Raw genomic sequence first — 20,415 nt, 5'->3', positions numbered from 1 at the left:
CTCTGTTAGCTGGAGCCCTACGGCCAGCCCCTGTGCTTCACCATTGCCTCTCAGCTTTGGAAGAGGGCCCAGACCCTGCCCCTCTCTGTCTTGTGCCCCTGCTGCCACTGTTCTGCTTACCCTTCTCCCAGTGGCCTCTCTGCTGCTCCAGGTGTCGTCGCTAAGGGCACCTCCCTCCCGCCAAGGAGAGGGTGTCGGGATGCTGTGTCCTGTTCCTGGGCCCCTGCAGCAGTACTGTTTTCTGCCCTTCCTGTGGTGGGCATATTTTAAAATTATGGGAGCAAGGCCTCATGTATACCCCTGAAGTCTCATTGTCTGGATTCAGCCCCTTTATTAATATTTGTTCAGTGCCGTCTAACCATGTCATTCCCATTTTGACATTCTCATACCTTCGTGTGGATCCAGTTTCCAGCTGGTGTCCTCTTTCTTCTGCCTGATGGACTTTGTGACCATTTTTTACAAGCAGGCTTGCTGATGTTCACTTCTTCCCGTCTTTAAATGTCTGTAAAGAGTCTTTACTTCATCTTTATTTACTTCATCTGATGAAGGAAACTTCATCACGTTTCCTCTCAGTGTGGAGCTCTAGGTTGGCAGTCTTTCTTCTCAGTGTTTTTTAAAGACACGGTTCTTGCTGGCCTTGTTTCCAGTGAGACACCTGCTATCATCTTTGCCCTTCTGTACATACATCTCTTTTTAAAATTTTTTAATTAAATTTTAAAAAATGTTTCTAAATTAAAAGATTTAGAAATGCTTTTAAGAATTTTTTTATATCATTGGTCTTGAGCAGTTTGATTGTAATTTGCTTTGTGTGGTTTTCTTCATGTTTCTTGTGTTTGGAGTTCAATGTCTTGGATCTGTGGATTTCCAAATTGTATTAAATTTGGAAAATTTGTGTCCCCTGTTTGTTCTGCTCAACTTCTTTCAGTTATAATTACCTGCACGTTAGGCTACTTGAGCTGTCTCGGAGCTCATGAAGAGCTATTCATTTTTAAAATCATTTTTGTTTTATTTTTAACAGTTTATTAAGCTGTAATTAACATTCTGTAAAATTTCCCCATTTAAAGTGTATAATTCAGTGAGTTTTAGTATTGTATGTTGGGTTATCTTTTAATTGTTTATTATCTTACTGAGTTGCAAGAATATTTTACATAATAGGTACAAGTATGTAATCTGTTATCAGATTGTGTGATTTACAAATATTTGCAACCATTCTGTGGATTGTCTTTTCACTTTGAATGTGTTGCTTGTAGCAGAAGTGTTTTTCAATCTTAATACAGTCTGATTCATTATTTTGTTTTGTTACTTGTGCTTTAGGTGTCGTATCAAAGAAACTTTCTGTAACCTGAGGTTATGAGGGTTTGCTCCTCTGTTTTCTAAGATTTTTATTTTTTTGGTGTTTACATTTAGGTCTGTGATCCATTTGCACTAAGAGTCGAGCTTCATGCTTTTATAAGTGCATGGCCCATCACCTGGCTCCTCTAGGTCTCCCTGCGCTGGTCTCCCCCACAGTCCAGCGCTGTGGGGAACCTGGTCCTGCTTGTGGAAGTTCACTGCCAAGTCGCTGTCCTCCACTGGGCTGTGCATCTATGTTGTGCCAGCACCACTGAGTTCTGCATACTGTGGCTTTGTAGGAAGCTTTCAAATCAGGAAGTGAGTCCTCCTGCTTTGTTTTTTATAGATTGTTTTGGCTGTGCTTGGTTCTTGTGTTTTCATATGAACTTTAGGATCAACTTGTCAGATCCTGCAAAATAGCCAGAGGGGATGTTGATGGACACTGCATAGAATCTGTAGATCGGTTTGGGGACTGTTGCCTTCCTAATAGTAGTAACTCTTCCAATCCATGGGATGTCTTTCCATTCACTTAGTTCTTTTAAAACTTTTCCTAAAAAAAACAGATTTATTTACTTAATTTGGGGAGCTCTGCTGGGTCTTTGTTGCTGTGCATGGGCTTTCTCTAGTTGTAGTGAGCGGGGGCTGCTCTTCTTTGTGGTGTGTGGTCTTCTCATTGCGGTGGCTTCTCTTATTGCACAGCATGGGCTCTAGGGCTCAGGGCTTCAGTAGTTGCAACTCGGGTTCTTGAGCACAGTCTCAGCAGTGGTGCAAGGGCTTAGTTGCTCTGTGGCATGTGGGATCCTCCTGAACCAGAGGTCAGACTCGTGTACCCTGCATTGCAAGGTGGTCTCTTAACCACTGGACCAAAAGTTTGATTCAGTTCAGTTCAGTCGCTCAGTCGTGTCCGACTCTTTGCGACCCCATGAATCGCAGCACACCAGGCCTCCCTGTCCATCACCAACTCCCAGAGTTCACTCAAACTCACGTCCATCGAGTCGGTGATGCCATCCAGCCATCTCATCCTCTGTCGTTCCCTTCTCCTCCTGCCCCCAATCCCTCCCAGCATCAGTCTTTTCCAATGAGTCAGCTCTTTGCATGAGGTAGCCAAAGTACTGGAGTTTCAGCTTTAGCATCATTCCTTCCAAAGAACACTCAGGACTGATCTCCTTTAGAATGGGCTAGTTGGATCTCCTTGTAGTCCAAGGGACTCTCAAGAGTCTTATCCAACACCACAGTTCAAAAGCATCAATTCTTGAGCGCTCAGCTTTCTTCACAGTCCAACTCTCGCATCCATACATGACCACTGGAAAAACCATAGCCTTGACTAGACGGACCTTTGTTGGCAAAGTAATGTCTCTGCTTTTCAATATGCTATCTAGGTTGGTCATAACTTTTCTTCCAAGGAGTAAGTGTCTTTTAATTCCATGGCTGCAGTCACCATCTGTAGTGATTTTGGAGCCCCAAAAAACAAAGTCTGACACTGTTTCCACTGTTTCCCCATCTATTTCCCATGAAGTGATGGGACCAGATACCATGATCTTAGTTTTCTGAATGTTGAGCTTTAAGCCAACTTTTTCACTCCTCTTTCAAGCCCCTAAAATTTTTTTCGATAATGTTTTAGTATACTAGTATTGCACTTACTTTATGTATTCTAAAGTGTTTTATTATTTTTCATGCTGTCATAAATGGGATTTTTTTCTTAATTTCATTTTCAGGTTGTTCGTTAGTATATAGGAGTACAATTGATTTTTAAATATTGATCTTATGTCCTGTATAATCATTTATTATAATACTTTCAGTGATTCTTTAGGATTTTCTATATATTGAATCATGTTGTGTGCAAATACAGGTTTACTACATTTCCAATCTGGATGCATTTTAAAATTTATTTATTTATTTATTTATTTATTTATTTATTTTTGGCTATGTTGGGCCTTAATTGTGGCACACAGGATCTTCCATTGCAGTGCATGGGGCTTCTAATTGTGGTGCATGGGCTCAGTAGTTGCCATGTGGCATGTGGGATCTTAGTTCTTCCACCGGGAATTAAACCTGTGTCCCCTGCATTGGAAAGCAGATTCTTAACCACTGGACCACCAAAGTCCCTGGATGCCTTTATTCCTATTTGATTGCCCTGGTTAGGGCCTCAGGACATGCTGAAGAACAATGGTGAGAGCCCGCTCTGGTTCTGGGAGACGTCTGGTCTTTCTTGTGGGTGTGATGTGAGCTCATCTGCTCACTGATGCTCTGATTCATCTTACACGACTTCTGTTGCTTTGTCCTCACGTTTCACTAATCTTTTCTTCTGTAATGTCTCATCTGCTGTGATTGAGGACATTTTTCATCTCAGATCTTGCCTTTTTCACTAACAGGAATTTTAACTGTTTTAAAAACCTTCTTTGACCTGTTTCATGTTGCCACACAGCAATTTGCCACCTGTGGATCATGGTTATAATAGTTGTTCTAGTGTCCTTGTCTGGGCCCATCGGAGTTGATTTTGGTAGATGTTCTCCCCTCATTATGGATTGTCTTTCCCTGATAACCTTTCATTTGTCGCATTTTCCCTTGTTGGGTGCTGTGTGCTTTTGTGCCTCTCTGAACGTTCTGGGCTCTGGTGTTGGAGCTTGGTTCTATTACTGAAGATGTTCTGACCCTGTGGGTCTTGCCTCAACACTTGCTGGGTGGGACCAACCGCAGTCCGTGGGGCAGGTTGGGACTCAGCCCTCTGTAGAGGCGGCCTCTCCAGGTTTCTGCTCAGGGTCCTGTGTCTCCTGGGGGTCTCCGCTTTGGCTGGTGTGAACAGGTGCTCTCCTGGACACACCTGTGTTCTGAGAAACGCTCCTGCTCATCCTTTTGGACAGTTCTTTCCCTCCCTTGGGTGCTGGTTTATGCTCAGTGGAGACTGTGGGGGACTCTGTGCAGACTGGCTGCCCGGGCCATCTCCCTGGGCGGCTCTCCTCCCTTGTGCCAGGTGCTCTGTGCTCTGCCCCCAGCAGAGGGCCGGCCTGGGCCACCTCCTGAGCCTTTGGCCTTGGCTCTGCTCTGCCTGGGATGCTTTTCCCTTCAGAGCCAGGAAAAGGGAAGCCTGACTCAGCCTGTCCCGCCAGCCAAGGGTCTCTTGGTGACGGCAGTAGCAGGGTGCTTCTTACTCTGTTAGCCATTGCAAATGGTGTCCTGGCGCACCCATCATTTGGCATGAATGGGAATATATTCCTTAAAACACTTTGCTGGGTGAGCCTCTGTGAGTTTTGTTTTGATAGAGAGCTTGAAGTTGACCTCTATAGAGGTTGTCCCTGCATCCATCCCGTCTCTGCCTGTGTCTCCATGTTATGGTCTGATGTTTTTCAACAAGCCCTGCTCTTTGCCCTTGCTGGCCCTGCCTGCCCGCCACACAGGAGGCTCAGGACACTTGGTGTCTCATCTCTGAACCATGGCTATCCTCTCTGTTCTCTGGAAGTCCAGTCCTTTTCTGCTGAACACCCTGCCCCTCTGCCTGCCTGAGCTCCTCAGTGGCTTGTCTCTCCCCAGGCTGTCTCGCTTTCCTTATGCTGGGCTCATACCTCCAGCAGGTCTTTCTCTTGGGTTAGAGCGGCTCTTCCTTTTGTCCATTTTGAATCTGGAGCCAGGCCGACGGTACGAACATGTGTGACAGTATGAACATGTTAGTCCCGCTGCTTTGGAGCTTTCCTGTGGCCACCAGGTTGCCTACTCTAGCACTTGGTACACGTTAGGTGCTTCTGTGATATTTGTTAAATGGATAGGTTGGGGGTATGGAGCACTTACCTGCTGTGAGGCAGGAAAGGATCTTCACAGTGGGTGGCAGCGTCGGGGTCCTGAGGGTTCCAGCACCCTCAGGGCCCGTTCCTGCAGCCCTTTCCCTTGGGCCTAGCGTCTGTCTGCCAGGCCCCTGCAGCTCTGGGCAGTGAGTTCAGTTCTGTGCCCTCTTTCAGGATGCTGAGGAGTGTGACAAGGCTGGGAGTGTGGCCACCTGCCAGGCAGTTATGCGTGCTGTTATCGGGATTGGCATTGAGGAGGAAGACCGGAAGCACACGTGGATGGAAGATGCCGACAGCGTGAGTGTGGCTAGTGGGAGTGTGCGTTGTGGGGAATGGGGTGTGGTTTGGAAATCTTTCTGATCTGCTGATTTTTAAATGCAATCACAAAAAAAATAAATGCAGTCACAACTGTAAGGAGCATAGTTCTCTATTAACTGGGGTCTTCTGCAGAGGTGGGGTGTGAGCGCTCATTACCCTGACCTGGCCCAGTTCCCATCCTTTCCCAGCTCTTCACCCCTGACCTCTGGACGTCCCCTACCCCCATCTCTGCTATAACCTGCATGTCAGAAAACACCTGCATGTGAGGCATGCACTTTGAGGAGACTCCCTTGAGTAGTGGTCCAGAGACGAGATTATGGGCTCAAGATTGATAGACATATTTAAGGCTTTTAATACCTTAAATGTGGTCCTCTCTTTTTAATAGCCTTTTATTTTAAAATAATTTTAGACTTACAGAAAAGTTGCAAAACTGCGTGGAGAATTCTTTTACGCCTTTCACCTAGATGCCCCTACATTTACCGACTTCACTACATGCCTTTTGCTTCTCCATATGTGCACATGCTTGCTCACACGTGGCCTTTATTTTCCCCAAAGTGTTTGAGACCACATCACACATGTGGTGACCCTTTTCCTCTAAACACTTCAGTGTGTGTTTCTTTAAAAGGAACCTTTTCTTGTGCAACCACAGCACAGCTATCAGACTCAGGAGATCAGCGTTGATGAGGACCAGGATGTAATCTGGGGCCTTATTCAAATCTCACTGAGGGGCTTACTGAATGCCTTTTGGGTTTTGGGGGAGAAACTGCCCAGGGTCACATGTGCAGGGTCCGTGGCCCTGAGTCTGGGTCGGGGAGGGAGCTTTGATCTGTCATCACTGTTCATGATTCTGACTTTCTTGAGGGTACAGACCCCTTGGTTTGGTCTCCACACTGTGTCCTCAGAGCGAGTTCTCCTCTTTGCGGGATTCTGTCCTGCTGGGTGGGTGGGGGCACACTCAGCTCTGAGAGCTCAGGGGTGTCTGCCAGCTTCCTCCATGGGAGGCTGCTGTGGACCTTTGTAACTCATGTTCTGTGGGGAGACCCTGAGACTCCATAAACGTGCCATTTCTCAGCAAACTCAGCCCTCTTGTTTGCACGTCGGTTAGTGCTCCTTCTGGCCTGAGTCAGTTACTACCATGAGATGTGTCAGGTGCTGGTTTTCTAAATGTCATGGCACCTGTGTTTGATGAGAGATGCTTAGCTGGACTCCTGCCGGCAGAGCTTTCCTTTTTCCCTTGTCCACTCGGGCGCTCACCTTGTCCTCTGGTCGCTGGACACAGGCCATGGCTACTGTCTGTCTGCAGCTCACTTGACGTCTCATTTGTAAGTTGTGCCTTGTGAGCACTAACAACGCTCTAATGTCAACTGTCGTGGTTTAAAGGCTTTTTGTTATGTGACATTAAGACAGAAGATTGTGAAGGATGACCTAACAGTCTCCCGCAGTCTCCACCCTTGCCAAACGGGCAGCAGAGCCCAGCTCTTTACTTATCTCATCTCTCTTGACAACATGGGGACCTCAGTGGGTATCACCCTGCAGATGTCGGATTGGGGAGCAGAACCCTCAAGCCCTCTCAGACTTTCTCCTGTTTCTGTGTTGTGTCTCTGTTTGGGTTGGAGCAGGCCTGTCCTCAGCGCTATGTGGCCTGCAGGAGGAGCAGAAGCCCTTGGTGCTCAGTATTACCCCAGGGGCAGGCCGGCCCACCAACCCCCTGGAGTCCTAGCAACTCTACCACGGAAGCCCCAGAGTCTTTGTAATGGGCTTCCATGGCCTCGGTCAGGAGTCGTGGGGTGGGTACCCCTCCTGGGTTGGTGGCACCCAGCCCCCTCACTCCTGTCCCCGTCCCCCTCACTCCTGTCCCCTCTCTCTCCATATAGTGTGTGGCCCACAATGCCCTGGAGTGTGCCCGAGCTATCTACGCCTACGCCCTGCAGGTCTTCCCTAGCAAGAAGAGCGTGTGGCTGCGGGCTGCATACTTCGAGAAGAACCATGGTACCAGGTATGTGGCAGGCCTTCCACCCTGTTTTGCGTTTAGGCCTCTCATCCCCGTGGGTGGGCGAGAGCCTCATTGGAGCTCAGGCCTCTGCAATGAGGGGTGGACTCTCCTGTGGCAGTTGGGCCGTTCAACTAAGCTGTCTTTCTGGCACCTTTTGTGATAGCATTCCTGCTGCTGTACAGTTGAGGAGCCAAGGCACTGAAGGGCCCATCTGCCTGCAGTGAGCTGGGAGCACTGGGGTCCTAGGGATCCCTGGGCCAGGGCTGGGGCCTGGAGGCCCCTGTCTGTGGGGCTCTGGCTTTAGCAGTGTGGGCGGTGCGGCATCTGGGTCCAGGCAGGCCTGTTTTTCATTTCAGCTCTGCTGGATTTGGGTTTGGGCTGGTTTTTGTGCTCTGAGGAGGTCCGTGACAATTTTATTTAATTGTTCTCTTTAATTGAAAAAACCTTTTGAGTCTGCCTTATTGGCTCTAAGTGCTGATTGAATTAGATGTTGCAATTCAGTCAGCAGTTAGGTGGGCAGCCTCTGCCTGGACCCTCTACTGTACCCTCTGTGTTCAGGCCTTGCTGGTCCCACCTGGGCTGCAGCTGGGAGCACGGGGCCTCTGTTGCTTTAGGTGGGCAGCCTCTGCCTGAACCCTCTACTGCACCCTCTGTGTTCAGGCCTTGCTGGTCCCACCTGGGCTGCAGCTGGGAGCACGGGGCCTCTGTTGCTTTGCTATTGTCTCATTCAGTCTTGGGCTTTTCAGGAGTCTTGTCTCCTGATGTTCCTGTCCCCCCCCCCCCCGACCCCCCCCCCCCCCCCCCCCCGCTAGCTGCTCTTTGTCTTGCAGTTAACTCCTTTGGGCACATTTTGAAATGACTGTGCAAGTTCACCCAACTGTCCTGTCCAGAGCAGGGCCTTGCCCCCATGTCTTCGTCCCTGGGTTCAGGGGCAGTTCCCATCCCCCGGGTCTGGCGCCTGTGGTGGGCTGAGGAAGCCGAGCCTTCTTGTTCTGGTGTCAGGCTTCTTACCACACAGAGCAAGTCCATGTGCTCACTCGATCTTGCGGAGACCTGAGGAGAACATCTGTGCCAGGGGTGTGCCAGGGTGGTGGGCCACATAGGGCTGGGGCTTCATACCTGAAATCTGGGCTTCTTGCTTGATAGTGACCTAAAATAACTTCCTTCCAGAAATAAGACAGTTTCTCTGGATGCCAAAGAGTAGGTACAGGCTATAATCTTTATTGGCGGATCTGTGGTTAGAGATGAAAAGGCCCCCGGCTCCCAGACTGCGAAGTTATCGCGCCTCTGGGACACCCGGCCATAAAAGGCTCCCTTGAGAAGCTCCATCAAGCTCTGCTGTTTGAACAATGCGTGGCTTTGTAGCACCCTCCTCAGTAGTTGATTTTAGAGCCTTTATGGAGAGAAAAGATTTCCCCACACTCTCCCCATTGTAAAAGTCTGGTAAATCATTTACAGCATCGAACTTTGAAGCAGTAACTGTCTTTTCAGCGCTCGTGGCCTGGCTGCGAGTGGCCCGTGTGCTTGTGGTGACCGTCCCCCTGTCTTGCAGGGAGTCACTGGAGGCCTTGCTGCAGCGGGCCGTGGCCCACTGCCCCAAAGCAGAGGTGCTATGGCTCATGGGCGCCAAGTCCAAGTGGCTGGCTGGGGACGTGCCTGCGGCGAGGAGTATCCTGGCTCTGGCCTTCCAGGTGGGTGAGGGGTGGTCTGTGGCCCAAGGGCTCCAGGGTCCTGTGCCTGCCTCCCCCAAGCCCTTCCTGCATTATTGATAGGAGCTGACCTGAGAGGTTGATCATGGTCTGACCCAGGGAGTTTGGGTGCTCTGGGAGCAGCTGGGGCCCTGAGGGGGTCTGAGAGCAGGAAAAATGGCCCAGGTGATGGATACCTACCTCTCATTTGCTGCCATGCCGTGTGACCCTGGGCTCAGTATTCTACAACATAGACTCAGGGAGACAGGAAGGATGGGACGGCCAGCGGAGAGCCGTGTCCCCACATGTGTCCCCTCCTACATGAGTGTGAGGGTGTTTGGTGCTGCGGGAGGAAGTCCTGTCCCTGTACTTGAGCACAGGCATCTGCACTGGGTCCCACGTGGGCCGCCCGTTGCCGCCCAGGCTGTCAGTGGGTGGAGCTGTGTTTGTGGAGGGTGGCATCGTGGTTGGTGCCGGGAGCTCTGCGTTTTTCTCCGATTTTTATTGTCACATGGAACATCCTAATAGTTTTTGACAGCAAGGTTCAGTCAGCGGTTTCCAGCATGCTTTTCTGTTAACTGGAAAGACGATGTCACTCTGTGGTTTTCATCTAGGCTGGCATAGTGACTCCTGTCCCTTCCTGAGTGAATATGTGGAGGGGGCTGGCCTGGGTTTCCCTTTGCTCTCGTGTCTGTTTGGGTGCCCTGGGTGGAGGACGCCGCTGCTCTCCGGGTGGTTCTGGCCCTTCCCACCACCACCAGGCAGTGCTGCCTATGTCCTGAGCTCTCCTCTGCTTACCTGTCTCCATGGGGCTGCTTCTCAGGTTGGGGACATGGTCAGGCTGAGTGTGGCCAGCAGGTGACTGTGCTTTCAGGAGACTGGAGGGCACTGCCCATATGTCTGCTGGACTCTGGGTTGTACGTGGCCTAGTCCCAACCCTGGGAACCCTCCCCGAATAGTCTGCGGTAACCCAGACATCCTTCTGTCCTTCCCACACTGACACACTGGGCGGCCAGCTCCTCATCCCCAGGCTTGGGAGCGAACAGGATTGGGTGGGTGGATCCATGCAGGTGGGACATGAATGAACTTTTGTAGCAGGCAGAGGGTGGTGACTGGCAGCATGGCCTGAGTGCTGCAGCTGCCACACATCTGTGCCAGTGAGGCAGGCCGGCTTGTTCATGAGGAAGTCCACGTCCTGAGACTCTGTTGCCGATTAGTCCAGGACATGCCTGCATCAGACTGTCCTACTGCAGAGCACGGCATGGCACGGCCCAGTGCCTGGACTGGCTGCCTCCAACCAGGGGAGCCCTTGCCCCACTCATGGCTGATGCTGCTTTTCCTCTGCAGGCCAACCCCAACAGCGAAGAGATCTGGCTGGCGGCCGTGAAGCTGGAGTCTGAGAACAACGAGTACGAGCGGGCCCGCCGGCTGCTGGCCAAGGCGCGGAGCAGTGCACCCACTGCCCGGGTAAGTGGAGCCCCCTGCCCGCTATTAGCAACCCCCAAGGTCATGTGCTCAAAGCTCATTTGTTCACTCTTGGCTTTAAAATGCACTGATGTATGTAGCCGCAGTTTGTCCCAAAGACATGGGGCAGCGTTCGTGCTGAGCTCTCAGTGAGGCAAATGCCAGAGCCAGGCTGAGGCTGTCTGCTCCCCAGGTCTTCATGAAGTCCGTGAAGCTGGAGTGGGTGCTGGGGAACCTTGTGGCCGCCCAGGAGCTGTGCGAGGAGGCCCTGAAGCACTATGAGGACTTCCCCAAGCTCTGGATGATGAAGGGGCAGATTGAGGAGCAGGAGGAGCTTGTGGAGAAGGCCCGGGAAGCCTACAACCAGGGGGTGAGCCTCCACCCCACATGGGGCACCTCACCTCAGATAGGAGTTGTTGCAACCTGCTTGGGCCCAGGCTCAGGGGAGCTGTGGGCTCGGGTCCAGTCTGTTCCCTCACCCAGCCTTCTGCCCCTGCCAGGCTGTAACTGCTGTGCTCAGCAGAGTACTGACTACGGCCCATGTAAGGCACAGGCTCCTGAGTCCACACCCCTGTGCACATGGCGTATGGCACAGCGTGCTCACGAAAACGCCGCATACATGTGTGTACAACACAGCCGTGTGCATAGTGACAGACCTGGGTGTGAAGTGGCTGGGTCTCTGAGGGCACATGTAACCCTGACTCAGCTTGATGTGCTGATAGCATCACAGAGACCTGCTGAGTCTTCTCTCTTGTGTCTGTGGCTGCAGTTGAAGAAATGTCCCCACTCCACCCCCCTGTGGCTCTTGCTTTCCCGGCTGGAGGAGAAGGTTGGGCAGTTGACCCGAGCTCGGGCCATTCTGGAGAAGTCTCGCCTGAAGAACCCAAAGAACCCCGGCCTGTGGTGAGTTCCCGTGCCCCCAGGAGCTGACTGCGCTCACACCAAGTCCGTGGTGCAGCACTTTCAGCTGAGGCTCCGTGGGAAGGTGCAGTCTGTGGGGAGTCCTGTTCCAGCTGTGAGAGTGTTCACACGAGCCTGAAGATAGTTGGACATAGTGTGGCTTGTGGTGGAATTGAGGGTGTCCAGGAACCAAGAGCTAATGAGGGGGCATTGGGGTGAATGGTGCCAAGAAAGTGGACTCTACGGAAAAGGTAATATCTGAGAGGGGCCTTGAGGGATGAATAGGAGTTTGCCAGATAAACATGGCATTCTGTCCATAGGAGGCTGTGCACACAGACTCCAGGTGTGGGGCTTCAGGGTGTCAGTGCCCTGAGGTGCCCCAGCAGCCACCAGCAGGCCTGTCTTTATCCTCCCATCTTCACTCGTACCTGGATGACCTCAGATTCCAGGTTTATGGCCGCCCATAGGCTTAAGGGTGGGGATCACCCACGTCTCCCTTCTCTGGTGGACGAGCTGCTGGGCAGCACAAACAACTCCAGCTACTGAGGCTCCTCAGGACCTTCTGCTCGTCATCAGGCTGCCAGTGGACAGTGCTCTACCCTGCCCGGGTTTCTCTACAGGCTGGAGTCTGTGCGGCTGGAGTACCGTGCGGGGCTGAAGAACATCGCCAGCACGCTCATGGCCAAGGCCCTGCAGGAGTGCCCCAACTCTGGTGAGCATCCACCCCAGGCTGCGGGCAGCAGGTGCCAGATTCAGGCACAAAAATTCCTCCATTATGCTTGGTCATTTAAATGATTGAACTCAAGTTTCAATGTGGGCAGTTGGACCGCATGTTCTGAGATGCTACCATTTCTGTTTCTTTTAGAAGTTAATTTTTTACTATTTTACCCCAAGTCTGTAAGTTAGTGCATGTGCAGTATAAATAAATTTGGAGTAAAAAAAGAACATGAAAATTGCTCTGAGCCCAGTACTCGGAAATCACTGCTTTTAGCTTTTTTGTATTTTTACAATGTGTATTATTGTGCAAAATCAAGTCATACTGTGTATTTTGTTTTGTCCCCTTTTTTTTTTACAGTTGAAAATTCTGTGAGGATTTTTCATTATCACTGAATCCTTAACAATGAACAGTTTAGTGGCATCGTAGAATTTTCTGGGTTTATGTCAGGTATATGGCCTCAGGCCGATCTCTAGGCTGGTATCAATCCCAGGTTATCTTTCTGCATAAATCCTTGGTAGCACTTTTTGTTACTTTGTTACAGTGAATTCTCAGCTGTGAAGCTAGTCAGTGAGTTTGAAACCCTGGAGGCTGTTAGGACTTCCAGCCTCCTCGCCCCTAGGATGATACCATGGCCTTGCCAGTGGGGCCCTGCGGCTCTGGGCCAGGGTGGAGGTTGGAGGGTATGGAGTAGGGGGGCGGCATAGGCAGCGTGGCCACGTAGGAGGCACAGGTGGGGATATCCTGAGTCTTCAAAGGCCTCCCTGTGTATGATGGCTGAGATGGGCATCTGTGTGTCTGGATTTCAGGGGTCCTGTGGTCTGAAGCCATCTTCCTGGAGGCGAGGCCCCAGCGGAAGACCAAGAGTGTGGATGCCCTGAAGAAGTGTGAACATGACCCCCATGTGCTCCTGGCTGTGGCCAAGTGAGTAGGGGTCCTGGTGGCAGTGCCAGTCCTCTTGCTGGGGTCTCCAGGTCCCCAGAACAAGGCAGTCTTCCCTGGTCATGACCCTTGGGAGGGCCCCTGACCTTCCTTCCCTTGTCCTGGTTCCTTCTCAGGTTTCTGCGCTCTCTGTCTCTGGCACTTTTCAGTTTATTCCAACATGGGTCTTGGGTTGCAGGACAGACAGGCCTGCTGACACTGGTCACACGGAATTTAGGTTACAAGTGAACCTTTTTTGGTTCAGCAGCTGTAAGCAAGACAGCTGTTTCCATTGTGTTAATGCCAAAAGCCAGACTGTTTGACCTGTGTAACCCTGGGAACTATCTAGGGCCCATTGGTCAGGCTCTTGGTGTGCCTGGGGATGTGGAGGCCACCTGTCCTTCAGGGTGTTTCCCTCAAGGACAAGAGGAGGTGGGCAGGCGACCCCCCACTGTCAGCTTGTGCAGGGTACTGGGCCCGGGGCTCCCTGGGGAGGTGTGGAGGGCCTTCAGAACCTCCTGAACCTTCTCTGTTCCCTTCTCAAAGGAGGACAGTGGCCTGAGAGGAGCGGAACCTGAGTGCCGGGTTGCGGTTGGGTGTGGTCAGGCTGGGAAGTGACTGGGCTTGGGGTGGAGGGCTTGTCAGGGCTCTGCCTAGGGCAGGGGGTATGTGGGGCCAGAGGTTCCTGTGTGCTCTTGCTGGCCCAGCTGCTTCCTCAGTGCCAACACCTCCTCTCCGGCTGCTGTGGGGCTGAGGGCGCTGCGTGTGGGGCTTCCCACGAACTTCTGAGGCCCCACCTGGCTCCCCGCGGCTCCTTCCCTCTCGCCTGTGCTTCCACCTCCTGCTCCACTCCGATAGGACTGCCATAAAACCTCGTAAAAGGCTTTGTAAAGTAAACAGGTCCCTCCTTGCTGTTCCCAGGCTGGTGCTCTGTATGCTGCTATCTGGGTTTGTGCTCTTTAAATCACACTTTATCTGACACTGAGCAATTAAGAATACCACAAGGCTTAAAAAACAATCAAGCTATCAGGCATGAAATTACTCCCTTTTGTAGCTGAGACCAGCCAAGGCAGCTGCCTGGAGGTGCCTAGTGCACATCTGCTCTGGAACTTGACTGCAGAGCTGGTGGAGCTGGCTGTCAGCGTGCCCATCATGCCCTCACTGGCACGTGGGGAAGGCTCCCAGGACCCTGACTCGGTTTCTGATGCTGTGGATCTTCTCCTGAGCCTGGATTCAGGGGTCTGTGTCTGCTTTTAGACCAGGTTTTCAGTGTGGGCTTCAGCTCCTTCTGGAGATGCCTGGTAGGACAGAATGTTCCAGAAGGTGAAGAGGAGGAGCAGGCAGAAACTTCTCTTTCCCTAATCACAGCCTTGATTGAATTTTTTGTCCGATCGGTTACTTTCATCTCCCTATGTTTTACTCAGAAGAAGATAATAATTTCTTGCTCTGTGGGTGGTTTTCTGAGAAATGCCTTAGGTGGACACTTGAAGGAAGGAGGGTTTCAGGTAGTGACCTGGAGGGGTTTCTGGGTGGCCAGGCCTCATCCGTTGGCACCCCAATGGAGCCTGAGCTCTCCAGGGAGAGGTCAAGACCAGCAGTCCCTGTGCCTGACTCTGTGCCACTGCAGCGGGTCCCCAGGCTTGAGGTCTAGCCTACCGTGGAGCCAGCTATGACCTGAGCAGGCCAGGGTTGCCCCCAGCGTGGCTCCCGCAGCCCCGGGGCACCACCAGCACTGATCTGTGGCCACCTGGTCCCCTCCTGCTGCTTCTCAATAGGCTATTCTGGAGCGAGCGGAAGATCACCAAGGCCCGGGAGTGGTTCCACCGCACTGTGAAGATTGATTCGGATCTGGGGGATGCCTGGGCCTTCTTCTACAAGTTTGAGCTGCAGCACGGCACAGAGGTGAGGCGCCTGCTGCCCATGACCCCCACCCCACCAGTCCCAAACGAAGTGCTGGCGGCTGACACAGCTTCCATGGCTGCTTTCTGGCTGTAGCCTTGGAGTCTCTCAGCCTGAAATTTAGATGCTCGGGGGCATCTTTTAACAAGTTGGTTGTGATGGGCTGTGGCAGAAACAGGGCTGGAGCTGGAGGCCTGAGGATTGTCTTTGTGTCATAGCCATCCTGTCCTGCTGGACAGAGACTTCCCAGAGCCCAGCGCCCTCGGGGTCTACCCCGCCGCCCCCACCCCGATGTGGAAGGTGGGTCCTCTTTAGGGGGCAGGTGCGGACACTGGTGTGAGGGTTGGTAGAGTGCAGTGGGAGTGGGTTGGTTCAAGCACCTGCGATCCCCACCCAGGAGCAGCGGGAGGAGGTGAGGAGGCGCTGCGAGAACGCCGAGCCCCGGCACGGGGAGCTGTGGTGCGCCACGTCCAAGGACATCGCCAACTGGCAACGGAAGATCGGGGAGATCCTGGTGCTGGTTGCAGCGCGCATCAAGAACACCTTCTGAGTGTCCTGCGCAGGGGTGGGGGTAGGGCGGGGGTGGTGGCTGTCCTGGTTGTTGATTAAAGGTTTTCTAGTAGTCGTGGGGTTTGTGGCAGCGGGTTTTCTCCAAATCCTACCCTCATGTGCTTTGACCGTCCCAGTCTGGCCCTCACACTGGATAGGGCTAGCTCTCCAGACCTCGTAAGAGCCTATGCCCTGCAGAGGAAGCACCAGCAGAGCTGGGCAACTCTCCAAGGCTTTTTGGAGATGGAGGCAGGAACTTGTGTTCTGGGTAAAAGCTGTGTGTGGAAACAGTGAGGGCCCAGCTGGCCAGGTGACTCCAGTGCCTGCATGTACAGGTCTTCTCCTGCCCTGTCTGTGCCTCCTGTCCCCCAGTGGCAGGCTGTGTGCACCCCAGGAGAGTGACTTTCCTGAGTGCTGTTGGGCCTGGCCCCTGAGGTTCTACCACAGGATGGCGAAGAGGCCCTCGGCATGTGAGAGGGGGAGTTCATTTTTGCTAATTTGTAGTTAGTGATTTTTACCCTAAAGCTCTTGGACCCATTCTCTGGATGAAAATGCACTGCTTACCTGGAGACTTGAATATGCTTCCACCATGTGAGGACAGATTTCCTTGGGCTCTGGATCCCTGGGTTTGTGTCCAGTTGGAAACTAGCCAGCTCTCTGGGAAGGGGGTGTGTTGGCTATGGGTGGAGGCATCTAGCTGGGGGTCAAGGGTGGTCCAGAGGCAGTGGGCGGATTGTCACTTGTGGTGACAAGAAGGGCGGCTGGCCGTTGTTCCCACACATTCTTGTAAGAAGTGATCCCAGAGGGGCTTCTCTTCCTCATGTTGGAGTTAGTCACTGACCTGTGGCTGCCGAGGGTTGGGGGCACGCCCTCCCTGTGAACACCTAGGGCGCGGGCGTCTGCCTATAGAGGACAGACCTTGCTGGATCCAGCCCGGGGCAGGATCAGACTGTCCCTGCATGGGCTCAGGAAGTGCCGGTGCCTCAGGGTGGTCTGAGACGAAATCCTTCCTGTCCTCCATGAGGCCAGTCTGGACAGCCGTGAGGAGGTTCCTGGGTGTTTTCACTGAGCCTCTGGAGTTTCCTTTGGTCATTTTTGGAGGAAGTGGGAGGGGTCCTGCCCATTGCCCTTCTGAGAGCTTGAAAGCCAGCCTGTCCCTCCACAGATGTGGAAACTGAGGCCCAGGCTACGGCCACAGGCAGCTGGAGCTCTCAGTTGGGTGTGGCTTCTCCTGGACACTTCCTTTGACTTCAGGTCAGGTGAGACCTCCTGCAGGGCTGGAGGGTTCCAGAGCATCTGATAGCACCTGCAAATGTCTTTCTCATTTGCTTGGGGGTCGTTTTCTCAATGCCTTGGGGTGGTGGTGAAACTGCTTTTCTTCCTGGGGAAAACGTAGCTTTTCTTCCACTGACATGTTTCAGTTCCAGCTCAAGGCTGAGTTCCTTGGCTCCCCTTGTTCTGAAGCACTGCTGGAAGCAGGGCAGGATGGTGTCCACAGGGTGCCCAGCAGGGTGCTGTGGTCCAGCTCCCTGCAAGGTGGTTTGGGCGAGTGGCCATGAACTTCCCCAGCGAAAGACCCCCTTGACCCAGGAGGGATGAGCAGCAGGAGGCATCTCGGCTGAGGGCTGGGCCAGCAAGGTGCTGGGAAGTCCCCTTCCTGGGACCTGCTGGGGCAGGACCCCCGGACGTCAGGGTGGAGGAGCTGGGGGCTGGGCAGGTGAAGTTCTGCTCATCTGGTCCTGCCGGCGTTCAGGTTCCTGGAAGAGACAGCACCTGCTGACCACCAAGGAAGGTCCTAGATGAGGGTGCTGGCAGGCCCCTGCCTCTCCTGGCTCCCCTCCCCTGCCAGCTGGGCCCCACCCTGCTCCATGCCCACCTAGCACCCTACCCCTGCCTTGGTGGAGGAGATCTCCCCGGTTGATGGCTTAATCCAAGATCCACTGGATGGGAAGACAGCCCTCTAGGGCTGGGCTTCAGGGTCAGGTTAATTGAAGAAGTGATTGGATAGGGGGTGGGGAGAGGGAGGGGGAAGGCTGGGATCCTGGGCCTCCCTCCTGCTCCCTCCCTCTGCTCAGAGGAGCCAACTTCAAAAGCCTTGTCCGCCTGCCTCCGCCTGCGTCCAGGGGAGCTCTGTTGGCCGGGCTCGGAACTGGACCTGGAGTGGCAGCCGCACTCCCTACCTGAGGACCCCAGGATCATGTCCGAGGTCCCCTGGCGGGAGTGAGGGAGAGCCTGATCCTGAGAGGCCCATGGTGAGCAGCTGTGGGCCGCCGGGGTGGGAGCTGTCTTGGGCTGCCGTCCCTCAGTGCCCCCACCGGGAAATCCCCTTTGGTTCCTGTCACTGCCGCCTGGCCTGGGTGCTCCTGCCTGTCCTTCCTGGCAGCTACAGAGGGAGGGGGAGTTGCCCTCCTGTGCTGGGGCCACCCTGTCCTTGGGGGCTGAACGGCCTCAGCCTCGGGCCCTGCTCAAGGGCCAACAGGCCTTCCCAAGACCCCCTGGGCAACCAACCTACCCTACTTGGACATCCCTCCAGCACCAGTGGCTCTTGTTCTCACTATGATCTCTGGCTCTCAACAGGCAGAGGGGTGACTCTGAATTGCCCATTGTGAAACTTGTCTGGGGAGGGGGTAGTTGGAGAAGGGGCCACGGCTAATAATCGCATGTGCTCCCCCAGCTAGCACTGCCCGGTGCCTCAGGCAGAGCTCCCGTGGACACCAGCTCCAGCCCTGTGTGGTCAGGTTCTCCTACTGGGCTGGGAAGCAGAGTCAAGTTCTAGTCAAGTTCTGTGTCTGAGTCCCAAGTCTCGCTGGGTTCGCATGATTAATTTCCAGCCGCTGTGTGACTCCAGCCTGGGGGCTGGGAGCCTTTCAACAAGCAGCTTTCTCTCTGATGTTTGGGCTTCTGGCGGTGGGGTGGGGGTGGGGTAGTGGTGGCTACTTATCCATGAGAGCCAGTTCCCTATTCTAGGTGAGGGGAGGCCTGGTGGGATGGAACATGGTCCCCTTCCTCCCTTCACCTCCAGCTTTCTCCAAGCCTTCCCCTTCTGAAGGGGTGTGGCCTTGAGCTCTGAGCCCTCACCCCTGTCCTGGTTGGGCTGGGGGTGCAGAGGGACCCCAGCTCCCATGGTTCTCAGAGCTGGTAGCAAGCCACTGATGGGGGGAGCTGCCCAGTGATAGAGGGGGGCAGATTTCTTCCCTCTCCTGTGGGGCATCTGGAGGTGAGCAGAGTGCCAGGGGTTGGGTGCCCAGCAGAGGAGAGCCTAGTTCTGATGGGCATGGGTCAGGGCATGGCCAGGAGCAAAGCTATATGGAGGGTACTTGTTGCTGTACCCAGACCTAGCTCAGCCCTCCAGTCTTGGTACTTGGGTAGAGCAGGGTTGCGGGTGCTAATGCTTATCTTTCCCCAAACCTGCTAGAGCAGTGGTGCCTAGAGCATTTGTTGAACTGATGGCAGTATCTCTGTTTTATACCAGCTCATAGAGTCCCTGTGTGTGGCGGGAAGGGGCCGGGGGACGGGGTGGAGGGGAGCATATTACCCGAAGCGCTGTCGGAGGGTCGGCCCCTCCTTAGAGCCAGTATCCCTTCCAGGGGCCTCCCAAGTCCACGCTCTGGGCGCTCCTGCTGGCGCTGTTGGGGGCCGCTCCGGGCCGGGCCGGGATCCGAGCCTGCAGCGTCCCCGACGTGCTTCACCACTACCGCGCGGTTATCTTCGAGGATCTGCAGGCCGCGGTGAGGTGGACCAGGCCAAGGGTCGAAGGGGCTGGACCGGGCTTCAGACACCTCCATTTCATTCAGAAAAACCTGACTGGAGACGCGGTCTCCCGACGGCGGGGCCGGGTGGGAGTCTCATGTGGCGCCCAGAAGGTATGGAGACACTCCCACCCAAGCCCTCCAGCCCACTCCCCACCAGGCTCCTCCCCCAGTCCCTCGTGTCCTCCCCTCCCAGGAGCACAGTATTCTACTGTCCATCGTGGCCCTGGGTCAGACCCTACGTGGGGCAGTGGCCGGGGGCCGTCGTGGGGCTCTGGAGAAGGCGGCGTGGACTGTGGCGGTGCGCACTGAGGCGGTGATGCGACGCCACTGCCGGAAGCTGCGCCAGGTGCGCGTCCCCGCCCGCTCCCACGGCCACGGCCTCCCTTCCCAGAGACCCGACACAAGCTAGTGGGGAGGAGAGGGTGGGGACCGTGCCCACGCCCTGACCGACGCGTCCCCGACAGCGGAGCTGGCGGCCGGAGACGCGCCCTTCCTGGCGTCCGGGCGGCCGGAGGCGGCTCCTGCTGCGTGCCCTGGATGCCGTCGCCACCTGCTGGGAGAAGCTGTTCGCGCTGCGCGCCGCGGCCACTGACAGCTCCTGGGGCTCCTAGCACCCCGAGCGCACGGGGCTGGGAAAGAGCCCCTCCCTCGCCGCGGCCCGCACTCTTCCCAGGGCTGGGATTGGAGGCAGTGCCCCCCTGGCGAGCTGGTCCCGGAAGGGGTCCGCCTTCTGCTCCGAGCGAGGCCCCAATAAACTGAGCTGGTGCTGCGGCCCGGTTCCACTTCTCTTCGCCTACCAACTGTGGGGCCCGGCCGCCGCGGTCCGCACCTCGATCCACCGACACTCGAGGAGCAAGGCAGAGCCGTGGGGTGGTGCTCCCAGGCTTGACCAGCAGGGGGCGCCATGGGATGGGACTCCCCCTCGGTGCTGCATGCAGCGGGGGCGGGGAGGGGGGCGGGAATGTGGAGGGGGAGATAGAGGGGATGGGGGTGGGAGACTCCTGCTGGCCCTAAAATGTAGCAGCGTATCCGTCCTGCTCCACTCTGGGATGGGGGAAGGGTGGAAATGGAGGGGAGAGGAAGGCTGAGCTTTGTGAATTCGGAGCAA

At 54.4% G+C, this 20,415-nt stretch overlaps 2 protein-coding genes across 2 annotated transcripts in view; both read left to right on the top strand.

Annotated features, from left to right (window-relative positions):
• PRPF6 (pre-mRNA processing factor 6) overlaps window positions 1–15,556 on the top strand; it is a 35,342-nt gene extending 19,786 nt beyond the window's left edge. The window contains exons 12-21 of the mRNA XM_068987028.1: window positions 5,283–5,405; window positions 7,301–7,422; window positions 8,972–9,110; window positions 10,455–10,574; window positions 10,765–10,941; window positions 11,341–11,474; window positions 12,092–12,183; window positions 12,996–13,110; window positions 14,883–15,009; window positions 15,404–15,556. Of these exons, the coding sequence (XP_068843129.1) occupies window positions 5,283–5,405; window positions 7,301–7,422; window positions 8,972–9,110; window positions 10,455–10,574; window positions 10,765–10,941; window positions 11,341–11,474; window positions 12,092–12,183; window positions 12,996–13,110; window positions 14,883–15,009; window positions 15,404–15,556 (1,302 nt within the window). The remainder of the gene's footprint in view (window positions 1–5,282; window positions 5,406–7,300; window positions 7,423–8,971; window positions 9,111–10,454; window positions 10,575–10,764; window positions 10,942–11,340; window positions 11,475–12,091; window positions 12,184–12,995; window positions 13,111–14,882; window positions 15,010–15,403) is intronic.
• Window positions 15,557–18,829: 3,273 nt separating this feature from the next.
• C15H20orf204 (chromosome 15 C20orf204 homolog) lies at window positions 18,830–19,918 on the top strand. Its single transcript, XM_068986780.1, has 4 exons — window positions 18,830–18,868; window positions 19,125–19,418; window positions 19,501–19,653; window positions 19,772–19,918. Exons 1-4 carry the CDS (start codon window positions 18,830–18,832, stop codon window positions 19,916–19,918), a joined length of 633 nt encoding a protein of 210 aa, XP_068842881.1.
• The last annotated feature ends 497 nt before the right edge of the window (window positions 19,919–20,415 follow it).

Source organism: Capricornis sumatraensis, chromosome 15, assembly GCF_032405125.1.
Source record: "Capricornis sumatraensis isolate serow.1 chromosome 15, serow.2, whole genome shotgun sequence".
Taxonomy (NCBI): Eukaryota; Metazoa; Chordata; class Mammalia; order Artiodactyla; family Bovidae; genus Capricornis; species Capricornis sumatraensis.
Note: the sequence above shows the minus strand (reverse complement) of the source record. Positions and strands in the feature narration are given on the sequence as shown.

What these genes read in the sequence shown, in the direction of transcription:
- C15H20orf204 (XM_068986780.1), top strand. Translation starts at nt 18,830, where the DNA reads ATGGGTCAGGGCATGGCCAGGAGCAAAGCTATATGGAGG. An exon ending in GGAGCAAAGCTATATGGAGG is followed by an intron (nt 18,869 to 19,124) that starts GTACTTGTTGCT and finishes GCCCCTCCTTAG; the next exon opens with AGCCAGTATCCCTTCCAGGG. An exon ending in TCTCATGTGGCGCCCAGAAG is followed by an intron (nt 19,419 to 19,500) that starts GTATGGAGACAC and finishes CTCCCCTCCCAG; the next exon opens with GAGCACAGTATTCTACTGTC.